The following is a 13,697-nucleotide window of genomic DNA, read 5'->3' on the forward strand; positions in this document are numbered from 1 at the left end:
AGTTCGGACAACAATCTAAGAAGAAACAGTTTCGTATTTTGTGTCCTCTGGTTGTGGGGTTCACCGCTGTGAGTCAGTTTTGGCCTTCTGGGTTTTAGTACATTCGTGTCGTGCGACTGCCGAGTGTCGCAACCCGGAAAGCCGCGGGCTCCGGCGGTGCGCGCGCACCTCGCGCCCGGTTGGCGGAAGACGGCGGGTGCTCGCTCGGCCCTCCGCGCCGCGCCGAGGCCCCCGGTCAGTGCGACAGCAGACACGATGCGGGCAGCAGGTAGCGCGCGGCTCGCGCTGGCGGGCTGCCTCTTGGCGGTGGCGGCGGCGGCGGCGCAGCAGCTGCCCTGGTGGTGGGGGCTGTCCGCCCCCGACTACAACCCGGTGACGCAGGCGCCCAACGACAACGTGGGGGGCGGCTCCACCCCCGGCGTCGGCGGAGGCGCGTCCACGGTGGACCCGCTGACGCAGAGCACGTACGAGCCGTGCGAGTGCGGGCCCGGCAGGTCGTGCGTGTGCGTGCTCTACTACCTGTGCAGGAACGGCACCATCGTCACCACCGGGCTCGACCTGCTCGACGACAGGTGGGTGGAGCTGCGAGGGCGCCGCGGCCCGCCTTTCCTCTCCCATTCGCGGGCTCTTTCTGTCCGAGCCAGACTAGCTCTAATTTCGTAGACTTTTGTCTTATTTCGTCCAAATGCTGCAGAAATTACAGTCCCGTCACGTTTATTATACGTACTGTTTGTTTCTGATCGTGATCTCGGCTACATAATCTTCAAGTAACAGTCCACAATGAATTGCGTCAGTGCATATTCAATCTTGTTAAGACGACATACTTCTCGTGAAATATTTGCTTCGTAAGTAAACACAGTCAACAATCCACGCGGAAGGTGCCCTTTCTGTCATTATTAGAGATACGGGAGGAATGTTTCCTGACCCAGTTGCACACAGTCTGAATCCTTACGCGATGCACAACAGCCTTATCACGCCTGAACCAACTCTTGAAGAGTAGACAGACATTGAATATTCTACCCGTTCTATCAGTCTAAGTGAATAAGGGTACAGACCGAACAAAATTACAGAAATTGAAGCGAGTTTCCAAACCGTCTCACTTGTGTGTAGCTTAACCCTACTCGTGTTTCTTTTGAAAAATTTTGCCTTCTTTATAAATTCACTGAGGTGGTAATTCAACTGGAAAGATGTACTGCAGTGGGTGAATGCCGCTGGTGTAAACACCGTGGAGGCTGCAGGATTGAATTACATCTGCGGTCAGGCTAACCTGCCGGTCTTAGCTTAAAATGCTATTTGTATGCAGATTTTTTCCCACGTCTGCTAACGTCTCACTGCACACGTGCGTGCGACCTCGCAAAGTTGTCAACAGTAGCCGCCACTTCTACGCTAAGCACTACGACCCTATCACACCTACATCTTGCTGACTATTTTAAAGCTCGTTGCAGAGGATGCGTTTGTTCTGCTCTAATTTAAGATAAGGTTTCCCAGCTTTTCATTTAGGAATGGACAGTGAGTTGACCTAGAACATAGGCTATATACTGTGGTTATTATTGGCCTGTCTAGGATTCAGAATTTGTATGGAAAAGGCGAATAATTTTGTAGGATCGTTTCCCATAGTTGGTTCTTGCACAATGTCAGTAGCTGTAGCGGCCTATTGTGCGTGTGGCCTAGTAGGTCGTTTGGAATTTCCCGGCATTTGTTACCCTCTGGCGAGGGAACCAGCTCTTCCTACACGCTCGGTGTAGCCTATTAGTCGGATCAGCGGATCTGAACGCTCTTCTGACACAGCAAATGTTTTTCAGCTAATCTGCTCTGCAAATAATCCAGTTTCCCAGCACGCTATCAGTGAGCTAGCGCTATCCGTTTGCATTACCAACAAGTAGGCCTAAATAACAATTAAACCCACTGGTTTATACGATTTTACCATTCCCATGTCTGACATGCAAATCCAGTAACATTCTTCCGTACCACCCGTCGGCTTTCAACAATGAAGTCATTGAAAGTGACACAACAACCTTGCGAAATAAGCGAAAATAAAATAAAATACCTGTGAAATCACGAAAATACTCAAATATACTTACCTAAACAAACAGCTACTGCTGGTACCAAAAACGAACAAACACCCAACTAGCGCTAACCAACTATAATTGTTACCGAAAACATAACTTGAGTTAGCTCAACTGAAAATCCCGAAGGCAATAAAGAACATCATAAGAGCGTTAACTACTTACACTTGATGTCACACTTCAGATGGTACACACTGCCGCAGGCTTGGCTCATGGTTAACACTACTCCTTCACTCTAGCCCTTGGGCCCACCCACACATCATCTAATTCAGGTACACTTCGCACTTTCAATTATTGATATTGCTTTCCTCAAACTTTGCGTTAAACCATTAATTCTTAATTTCTCAGTCAAAATTCCGTAGACTTCTGTATTCCGTAAGAAGTTCATTATTTGATACTATTATTATTTACTGAATAGTATTAATTTCATTACGTCGCAGTTTCGCCCTCATTAGAGAAAAAATGTGTCGAAGGAAGGTGTAATCAACAGATGATATAAATCGTAGTAGGTGTTTACACTCGTCACCAATACAACCAAAAACATTTTTGCTCTGATTGGTTAGGACCGCAATCTCGTTAGCTTTTGTTCAAGTAATTAAACTTGTATGTTTATTAACGTGTCCACACTAACACAATTGGTAACGCTGTCTATAAATCCAATACCAATTACAAACACTAAATTAACTGACACTAATAGCGCCTCCAAACAAAAACGACAAAAGTACAGCAACCACATGACGTAATTTTTATTTACGTTTCGTGAACTGTAAACTTTACATTTGTCTACCATAAGATTAACTTGTCAGTTTTCGACCTAAACTGACCTCTTGCCTTATCTGATAATAAAATTTAGAATACAAAATGTGGACTGGCAGTGGCAAGGAAAACGTTTCTGAAGAAGAGAAATTTAACATAGAGTACAGATTAGTGTCAGGAAGTCGTTTCTGAAAGTATTTGTATGGAGTGTAGCCATGTATGGAAGTGAAACGTCGACGATAAATAGTTTGGACAAGAAGAGAATAGAAACTTTCGAAATGTGGTGCTACAGAAGAATGTTGAAGATTAGATGGGTAGATCACATAACTAATGAGGGGGTATTGAATAGAATTGGGGAGAAGAGAAATTTGTGGCACAACTTGACTAGAAGGGATCACTTGGTAGGACACGTTATGAGGCATCAAGGGATCATCAGTTTAGTACTGGAGGGCAGCGTGGAGGGTAAAAATCGGAGGGAGACCAAAAGATGAATACACTAAGCAGATTCAGAAGGATGTAGGTTGCAGTAGGTACTGGGAGATGAAACAGCTTGCACAGGATAGAGTAGCATGGAGAGCTACACCAATTTCTGGATTGAAGACCACAACAACAAGAATCTATATCTCTTCATAGCTAACTGTGCTATCCGCGAAATGTCTGAGACCGCAGGTAATATTCAGTCCATCGCTTTGTATCATTAACGATAATTACCCCATCTTTACACCCCGAGACCACACCCTAAACTATTTCAGTGGGTTCTGTCCGCCAACAAGCTTACCAACGCAGTCTCAAGATTGTACGGAACGGCCATATTTCCTTCAGCCGTCGGCGTAGTCTTTAATCGAAAGCCTTACTGAAGTGTTTTCGTTTGTCTCGAGGAAATATAGCCCTCCGGCAAATGTTAAGATTTTAAGAAATTTCTCAAAGCCGGACTGTCATGCTGCGGAAAGACTCTATAGTGGACGACTGAGAAACTGAATGTAGGACTGGCTAAGCCACTGCCTTACGGGTCATACAGTATAAGTAATACCTCCCAACTCCGAACCGTTACCAAAAGAGACAGATAAGAAGACCAATAAGTTTTGTTGTGTGTGTGATAGTGTCTACGTGATAGCATAGGTGCTTCAGTAGCGTGCTTGCCAATTCAGAGCGCAAAACGGAATCACCGTTCAGCAGGACCTGTATTCCGCTTGGGTCATGGACCCGTTATACGTGTATGGTGAGGCGCCTAAGGTGTAACATCCCTTTCGATTCCTGAACAGTTCAAAATATGGAGACGAGGTTCTGCGAACAGGGGCACCTAGGTTCATTTGATTCCTGTTGTTAACCCTTGTATCAACCGAGATACTGGAGAAAGTTTGGTGTTTAAAATGAAATAGTATACTTTCTAATGGCATTGAAATTTTTCGCGGAAAAATTTGAGAAATGGATTAAAACTGAGACAAAGGGCCGGGAATCCACCAGAGCGGTGTTAACACAAAGTTGGACGTAATGTGTTACACACAGTATGTATTAGATGTGACGAAATAAGCCTACGTATATGTTAAGTTCTTTGTAAACACTACACTGTGCTAAATGTTAACATACACCGTAGCTGGCGCTGTACCTCTGCGGTATAATGTAAGGCCAAGCGCAAATAAGTTTTACGTCAGTTTCCTCGGTCTTCTTGCTGCGTATAAAGACACAACTACACAAGTGCTGTATTCACACATCACAGAGCCCTCGGGCCTCTCGCTTTAGCGCATTTTTCTGCGGAACTGAGAGTTCGACCAGTCTCAAAGCACAGAGCCGGCGTCTCGCCGTGTGCAATTCATGCCAGACCCGCAGTCATTACTTTGCGCCAGTTACCGAGTCGGGCTGACGCTGACGTCTCGCCTGCAACACACGAGTAACGGACGCGTATTCCGTATCGTTGCGTTTCTGTACTCGGTGAAGCCGCTCTCATCATGAGGGGGACGCGTTTGGCCTGCAAACAGATAGCTTAATATACATAGATTTAGGTGCCTGTGTATGTCTGTGTTTTTCTTATGGTAAATAATTGTTTCGTACTCGAAACTCATTTTTTGATTCAGTGTCAACTCTGCACAGAAATATTATTCCGGAATCATTTTATTCCTTGTTTGTTTTACAAATACCAATCGGTACTCTGACAGTACAGTATGACGAGGATACTGTAAAGTGATAATTGTGCAAAGCGCATGGACGTGGAAGTCGGTGGTATTGTTGGCACATTTCGTCAGTGGTACCAAAAACACAGTAGGCAGATTTGACAGTTAGGTGACAGAAACCAATGTACTACAATCGATTCATCTACCAGATGCACGACGGTAAGAAATGTTTTCGTATGAATGGAAAAAAAATAATGTCGCGTTGCCTCAACTACTTGTTTTGTGTACATTCCACCAAGCTAAGCCTACTGCAGCAGTTTAACGCCAGCTGATATAAGTTTCTAAATGTGCCTACATTTACATGATTTGTCCTAGTCACCTGAAGGTGACTGGAGTTGCCCAGTCGAAATATCGTGCGAAGAATTAAGCGACGACCGGCTGCAAGCGCGAAATCTGTTTGAACATCCTGTTCGCCTAGAAAATTTTAAAACTCGCAGAAATAAAATAGAGTAGAGAAACATTTGACGCTCTTCTGAATGATGCTGGAACTTGCGTGCAGCAAATTAGGTGCCGACTCAGAAGTCATAGTTCAGCGTTGGAACTTGGAATCTTAAACGGAATATTTAGTGGAATTTCACTCAGTGGTCTTAATACGTGGTTTGCTAAAAAGGCTGAACGCAGTACCCGTGGTAAAATGGAATGGAATGTGGCGCGTGGCCCGGCTAATTTCTCATCAGTTAATCACAGCACACACACATGGCGGCGTGTCTTTGGTAACGCAAGTAAAGAGTACATTGTAATGTGTACCGAATAGAAGAGTTTTAAAATTTACTCGTTACTTTCATAGCCCTGTTTCTCAAATACTTACTGAAAAGTTTCAGAAGCACAGTGTAACTTGTCTTTTCGTGAGCTCTAGACGCCTTTTAAACAAGTACGTCGTCCCGTATAAAATATTTGAGTCTGTTAATACGAAACTTAATGGCAGCGCTAACCGTGCAACAGCAACGCGCCCCGCTGCTTTCTGTTATCTGCCGGAAACCTCGCCCCGATGTCCCGAACTGCTGAGTAGACGCCGCAACTCGCCCTGTTTACGGCTCACAACGTCCGGCGCGTGTGGCAACTCCTGCAGATAGCCGGCTGTTTGTCTCCCTGGGGAATGTAACGGTAGCGGCCGGAACGTCATCTGGCCCTCTCCCTCTCTCCCAGAATGACACGAGGAGAAAACTTACAAAGTCCAGAACTGACTTTCGGAACGGAATGTAAACGCATTCCTCATCCCCTCCGTATGTTGACCATACATATCGCCAGGACAGAACGACGCTAATATAAAAGCATCCCAGAATATAGTCGAAAGTGGGAAGCGTAAGAATTGTATGTGTCTGCGCCTTCGTTCAGAGGCCAGCCTCGGCTGGCTTGTTTATCTGATGGCAGCTGGCCTCGTGCGCCGAGTGGTGGAGCAGCATCGTTCCCAGAAGCGATCGCGGTCCTCTGGTTTGGAGCCCAGTAGTAGGTTTAAACCATAGGCTCGGACGATTCTGTGACGAACTCTGACGCGGATAGGGCAGGCGTGCACTACAGCAGGAAGTGGCTGCTAGGGTAGTGGAGCACGTGTGTTCACGTGGTTCTTTAGGGTACACAAACCCTACATCGGCCCGATAAGATACTGTCTGCTTTCGTACACGGAAGAATGAAAGCCTCAGTAGTTAAAGTGTGAAGTATCTGTCATGGAGCCGGCCGTAGTGGCCGAGAGGATCTAGGCGCTTCAGTCTGGAACTGCGCGACCGCTACGGTCGCAGGTTCGAATCCTGCCTCGGGCATAGATATGTGTGATGTCCTTAGGTTAGTTAGGTTTAAGTAGTTCTAAGTTCTAGGGGACTGATGACCTCAGATGTTAAGTCCCATAGTGCACAGAGCCATTTGAACATTTGATACCTGTCATGGAAGATCGCAGAACAGCTGAAGCAGGAACATCCGTAGATAGATCCAGGAAATAGTCTCACTCATAAATGGTAATAATTCCCAGATAGTAGTAAGGACAGGAAGCTGGCTGGAACAAGATTACCACTTTACGCGATCAGGTCCAATGGACCGCGCGCTGCTTTGAGGGATTGCCTCCACTTCAGCCTGTCTTCAGCTCCTTTCTGCCATCCTTCCAGCAGTCCCACTCTCTGAAGATCTTTGGATACGCAGTCACTCCATCTAGGTCTTCGCACGGGCCTTCTGCCGGTCGGCCTGGTGTTGAGTACAGTTTTTCGGCCATCGGTTGTCCTGCATTCCAGCAACACGCCCTGCCCACTGGAGTCGGCGTGTCTTCCTTATTGCCACGATGTTCGGTTCTTTGTAAATATCACACAACTCTGTATCGTGACGAATCCTCCATTTTCCAAACTCATTATCGTAAACTGGTCCAAAAATCTTCCGAAGGGCTTTCCTTTCAAAATCACCACTCTTCAGATCTTGCTTGGTTGTACTCCACGTGGCACGTCCATATAGTACTACGGGCAGTAGGAGTGCTTTGTAGATGTTTATTTTGAAATGTCTTGACAAACTTCTGGTTTTGAGGAGAGCAATATGGCTGTGGTCGTGTGACGAGGGCCTCCCGTCGGGTATACCGCTCACCTGGTGCAATTCTTTCGATTTGACGCCACCCCGGAGACTTGCCCGTCGATGGGTATGAAATGATGATGATTAGGACAACACAACACCCAGTCCCTGAGTGGAGAAAATCTCCGACCCAGCCGGGAATCGAACCCGGGCCCTTATGATTGACAGTCTGTCACGCTGACCACTCAGCTACCGGGGGCGGACATGGCTGTGGTAACAGATATTAATAAAAATCAAATAACGATTTGAACGTAAATCGCAAAGACTGACTGAATGCCGGCGGCGAGGGAGATTTTTATGCCGTAAATAATACGTTAATATCTAGTGGCATTATTGCATATTATAAATGCAAAGTAATTTGGGTCTAGATGTGTGTTAAAGGTGCATCAGACCTGGTCATCGGATGCATTTAGAGACCTCCATGCCTGAGGAGCGGTAGTGGCGGAACATCTGAGCGAAAACGTAAGAGACGGATGCGCGTAAATTTCAAGATCATAATTAAATAACGGGGTGATTTGAACTTGGCAGCCGGAGACTGAGAGAGTCAAGTGTTCAGAGCGGATAGCAGGTACGGGAATGGGGAATCGTGTGAAATCGTTCTACATACCTTATCCGAAAACTACTTGAGCAGCTAATCACAGAATCGACTCTCGAAGTCACGTATTACATCTCCTGGTTAGAAACGGGCAAGAACTCTTAGCTTCAGTTAGCGTGTAACAGGCAATCACTGATCATAAGGCCGTTCGGCATCTATGTAACGATTTAACCCAGATAGCTCTGTTCGTCCAGGAGACACTATGCAGAACATACCGGCTCAGACCCCCCTGCGGGTCCGGGGATTAGAATAGGCCCGCAGGGGGCCTGTCGTAAGAGGCGACTAAAAGGAGTCCCTCCCCGTCAAGGGGGTAGTTAGCGCCTGCGTCCGGAGACGGACGGTTCCACGACCTCTATTTGCGGTCATTTTGCTTTTTCACTTCTCGTTTCTTCCTTTCTTTGGTTGGCTCCTTTCTTTGCTCTTCTCCACCTCACTGTCTTCCTTACTCTTTCCCCTGCATAATCTCCTTGCCTTCTCATTGCCTTCTTCTCCTTGCCTTCTCATTGCCTTCTTCTCCTTGCCTTCTCATTGCCTTCTTCTCCTTGCCTTCTCTGGTCTCCGCCTCGGCGTTTGAGACACTGTCCTCTCTCTCTCTCTCTCCTTTTTCCTCTTCTTCCTTCCTCCCTGTGCGCGCCTGAAGGCCGACCCACGCGTTCGCACGCGTAGCCGGTGACGGGGTAACGCGTAATTCCCCGCCCTGGGTAGACATGTAAGGCACGCGCGTACCCCCTGGTAAAGGCCAGGCCCGGGGAGGGGTGATTGCCTGAGCTGATACCTTCTGACCATGCCGATTGGTCCCTCCGTCTGTTTCTCGGGAGGTGTGACCTGAGGTGTAAACATTCACCTAAGGCGGGAGTGCCCTCTGAGAGGGTCCCCACAAGGAAGGAGCGCGCCATCGGAGACGCTGGCAATCATGGGGGATTTCCCCGCAATGGATTTCACTCCATCTCTCTCGACTTCTGCCCAAAAACGGAAACGTGACCAGCTACCAGTGACAAAAGTACTACCGCCTGCCCCACAGTTCCTCGTCGTTTCTCGATCTGAGGACGGAAAGGATTTTTCCTCTGTCAACCCTTTCGTTATCCAGAAGGGCGTCGATGCCATAGCCGGATCTGTCAAATCCTTTACCAGGTTGCGTAACGGTACCTTATTACTCGAAACTGAGAGCGCCTTTCAGGCACAAAAACTGCTTCGGGCCACACTCCTGTACACATTCCCTGTCCGGGTGGAGGCTCACCGAACTTTGAATTCGTCTCGTGGTGTGGTCTACACTAGATCCCTCGACGGTTTGACTGACGAGGAGATTCAGTCTTTCCTCGCTGAGCAGGGCGTGACGGCTGTCCATAGGGTCATGAAAAAGGTCAACAATGACCTTGTACCGACCCGGACACTTTTTTTGACCTTCGATAAGTGTTCAGCTGCCATCGCGCATCAAAGCGGGCTACGAGGTTATTTCTGTTCGCCCCTATGTCCCGACACCTACGCGCTGCTACCAGTGTCAGCGTTTCAATCACACTCGCCAATCTTGTTCCAATGCGGCTAAATGTGTCACTTGTGGCAGGGATGCCCATGAGGGTGACTGTCCACCTCCGTCTCCTCGTTGTGTGAACTGTCAGGGTGACCATGCCGCATCCTCCCGCGACTGTCCTGTCTATAAGGAAGAACGCTGTATCCAGGAAATTCGGGTCAAAGAGAAAGTGTCCACCTCGGCTGCTCGCAAGCTATTGGCTAGTAGGAAGCCCACGCTGCTCCCAGCGGGGAAATACAGTACTGTCCTCGCCTCTCCTCGGACTACCAGGGAGGTGGCAACCCAGACATGCGATCTGACCTTCAGCACCACGGTCGTCCGTTCGGCCAGTGCTAAGATCGCGCGGTCGACGTCTCCTCTTCGTCCCATCACCCCACAGACACCAGCCCCTTCATCAGCTTCTGCTAAGACGAAGACCCAGAAGTCAGATGCACGGGCCTTCAAGAAGGAACCGTCCCGTGCAGACTTCCTACGTACCTCGACCTCCCAGCCTTCGTCCGGTACTTCCACCAAACGACCATCCAAGAAGGCTAATAGGAAGCACAGTTCTCCTTCTCCGCCACGGCGCATTTCTTCTCCTGCGCCACCCAGCGGTTGCCGCCCCAGGCCGTCATCCCTTTCGCCTGGCCGCACCGCTGGTAGCCGAACATCTGGCCGTTCACCGGCGGAGGAAGCTCCCCCTCCCGGCCATCTTCCCAAGATGGCCGATGAACCTATAGACCCAATGGACGATGACTGTCCGCCTACTGATAGCGGCGGCAGTGCTCGCTCGAAGCCAGGCCCTCAGTGGCCTTCGAGGTGACCCCTTCTTTCATCTTCCTTTTTTCTTACGATGGCACTTATTCACTGGAATATTCGCAGCATTCGCTCCAACCGAGAGGACTTGAAGTTGCTGCTTCGCTTGCACCGTCCGCTCGTCGTAGCCCTCCAGGAAACGAAGCTACGCCCATGCGATCAAATTGCCTTGGCACACTACACCTCTGTGCGTTTTGACCTACCCCCTGTGGTAGGTATCCCAGCTCATGGAGGGGTTATGTTGCTGGTCAGGGATGATATTTACTACGATCCCATCACGTTGCACACCGGCCTGCAGGCAGTTGCCATCCGCATTACTCTCCCCACTTTTACATTTTCCATTTGTACCGTTTACACTCCATCGTCGTCTGCCGTTACCAGGGCAGACATGATGCAACTTATTGCTCAGCTACCTGCACCATTTTTGTTAACTGGAGACTTCAATGCCCACCATTCCCTTTGGGGCTGTCCAGCATCCTGCCCGAGGGGCTCCCTGTTAGCAGACCTTTTCAACCAGCTCAATCTCGTCTGCCTCAATACTGGCGCCCCTACTTTTCTTTCGGATACATCTCACACCTATTCCCATTTAGATCTCTCTATATGTACTCCCCAACTTGCACGCCGGTTCGAGTGGTATGCTCTTTCTGATACATATTCGAGCGACCACTTCCCGTGTGTTATCCATCTCCTGCAGCATACCCCCTCTCCGTGCTCATCTAGTTGGAACATCTCCAAAGCAGACTGGGGGCTCTTATCTTCAAGGGCGACCTTTCAGGATCAAACATTCCCAAGCTGCGATAGTCAGGTCGCACACCTCACGGAAGTCATTCTCTCTGCTGCTGAATATTCCATCCCTCACCCTACTTCTTCTCCACGTCGCGTACCGGTCCCCTGGTGGACCGCAGCATGTAGAGACGCTCTACATGCTCGTCGACGTGCTTTACGCGCCTTTAAACGCCACCCTACAGTGGCGAATTGTGTCAATTATAAACGATTACGTGCACAGTGTCGTCGTATTATTAAAGAAAGCAAGAAAGCCAGCTGGGCTGCTTTCACAAGCACCTTCAACAGTTTTACTCCTTCTTCTGTTGTCTGGGGTAGCCAGCGCGGGCTATCTGGCACTAAGGTCCACTCACCAGTTTCTGGCTTGACGGTCGCGAATGACGTCCTTGTGGCCCCTGAGGCTGTCTCCAATGCCTTCGGCCGCTTTTTCGCAGAGGTTTCGAGCTCCGCTCATTACCACCCTGCCTTCCTCCCCCGCAAACAGGCAGAGGAGGCTAGGCCACCTAACTTCCGCTCCTCGAATCGTGACAGTTATAATGCCCCATTCACCATGCGGGAACTCGAAACCGCACTTGGCCGATCACGGTCCTCCGCTCCAGGGCCTGATTCTATTCATATTCAGATGCTGAAGAACCTTTCTCCTGCGGGTAAAGGTTTTCTTCTTCGTACTTACAATCGCATCTGGATTGAGGGACATGTTCCCGCATGCTGGCGCGAGTCTATTGTTGTCCCGATTCCTAAGCCGGGGAAGGACAAGCACTTGCCCTCCAGTTATCGACCCATCTCGCTTACCAGCTGTGTCTGTAAAGTGATGGAGCGAATGGTTAACTCTCGATTGGTTTGGCTGCTCGAGTCTCGACGCCTACTTACCAATGTACAATGTGGATTTCGTAGGCGCCGGTCTGCTGTTGACCATCTGGTTACCTTGTCGACCTTCATTATGAATAACTTCTTGCGGAAGCGCCCGACCGCGGCTGTGTTCTTTGATTTGGAGAAGGCTTACGACACCTGTTGGAGGGCGGGCATTCTCCGCACCATGCATACATGGGGTCTTCGCGGTCGCCTCCCTCTTTTTATTCGTTCCTTTTTAATGGATCGACAGTTCAGGGTACGTGTGGGTTCTGTCCTGTCAGACACCTTTCGCCAGGAGAATGGGGTACCACAGGGCTCAGTTTTGAGCGTCGCTCTCTTCGCCATAGCGATCAATCCAATAATGGATTGCCTCCCAGCTGATGTATCAGGCTCCCTTTTCGTGGACGATTTTACCATCTATTGCAGCGCGCAGCGTACGTGTTTCCTGGAGCGCTGTCTTCAGCGTTCTCTTGACCGTCTTTACTCGTGGAGTGTCGCCAGTGGCTTCCGTTTTTCTGCCGAGAAGACGGTCTGTATTAACTTCTGGCGCTACAAAGAATTTCTCCCACCGTCTTTACGACTTGGTCCCGTTGCTCTCCCATTCGTGGAGACAACAAAATTTTTAGGTCTTACATTTGACAGGAAACTTAGTTGGTCTCCACATGTGTCTTATTTGGCTGCCCGTTGTACCCGTTCTCTCAATGTCCTCCGTGTTCTCAGTGGTATGTCGTGGGGAGCGGATCGAACCGTCCTCCTTCGCCTGTATCGGTCGATCGTCCGCTCCAAGCTGGATTATGGGAGCTTCGTATACTCCTCTGCACGGCCATCCATCTTACGCCGCCTCAACTCCATACAACATCGGGGTTTACGACTTGCGATCGGAGCGTTTTATACTAGTCCCGTCGAGAGTCTTCATGCTGACGCTGGTGAGTTGCCACTCACCTACCGGCGCGATATACTGCTTTGTCGGTATGCCTGTCGGCTACTGGCAATGCCTGACCACCCATCTTATCGTTCCTTTTTTGATGACTCTCTCGACAGTCAATACGGGTTGTATGTCTCCGCCCTGCTACCCCCTGGAGTTCGCTTTCGTCACCTCCTTCAACACCTTCATTTTTCACTCCCTGCCGCCTTTCGAGTGGGCGAGAGCCACACGCCACCTTGGCTCCAGGCTCAGGTTCGCGTCCACCTTGACCTCTGCTCACTCCCGAAGGAGGTTACCCCCGATTCAGTCTACCACTCCCGTTTTGTCGAACTTCGTTCGAAGTTCATTAATACGACCTTCATTTATACAGATGGCTCTAAGACCAATGACGGGGTCGGGTGTTCTTTTATTGTCGGGGCACAAAGTTTCCAATATCGGCTCCATGGCCATTGTTCGGTCTTCACAGCTGAGCTCTTTGCCCTCTACCAGGCTGTCCTTTACATCTGCCGCCACCGACATTCTGCATATGTCATCTGCTCCGATTCCCTGAGCGCTATCCAGAGCCTCGGTGATCCGTACCCAGTTCACCCTTTCGTGCACCGGATCCAACGCTCTCTTCAGCAGCTGGTGGACGTCGGTTCTCCGGTTAGCTTTATGTGGATTTCTGGCCATGTCGGTATCCCTG

General features: G+C 49.2%; 1 protein-coding gene across 1 annotated transcript in view; it reads left to right on the forward strand.

The window, feature by feature from the left end:
• Positions 1 to 237: 237 nt before the first annotated feature.
• Positions 238 to 13,697, forward strand: part of LOC126195307 (uncharacterized) — a 144,737-nt gene continuing 131,277 nt past the window's right edge. The window contains exon 1 of the mRNA XM_049933867.1: positions 238 to 572. Within this exon, the coding sequence (XP_049789824.1) occupies positions 256 to 572 (317 nt within the window). The 5' untranslated portion in view covers positions 238 to 255. The remainder of the gene's footprint in view (positions 573 to 13,697) is intronic.

The sequence above is a fragment of the Schistocerca nitens genome, chromosome 7 (genome assembly GCF_023898315.1).
Source record: "Schistocerca nitens isolate TAMUIC-IGC-003100 chromosome 7, iqSchNite1.1, whole genome shotgun sequence".
Classification (NCBI taxonomy): domain Eukaryota; kingdom Metazoa; phylum Arthropoda; class Insecta; order Orthoptera; family Acrididae; genus Schistocerca; species Schistocerca nitens.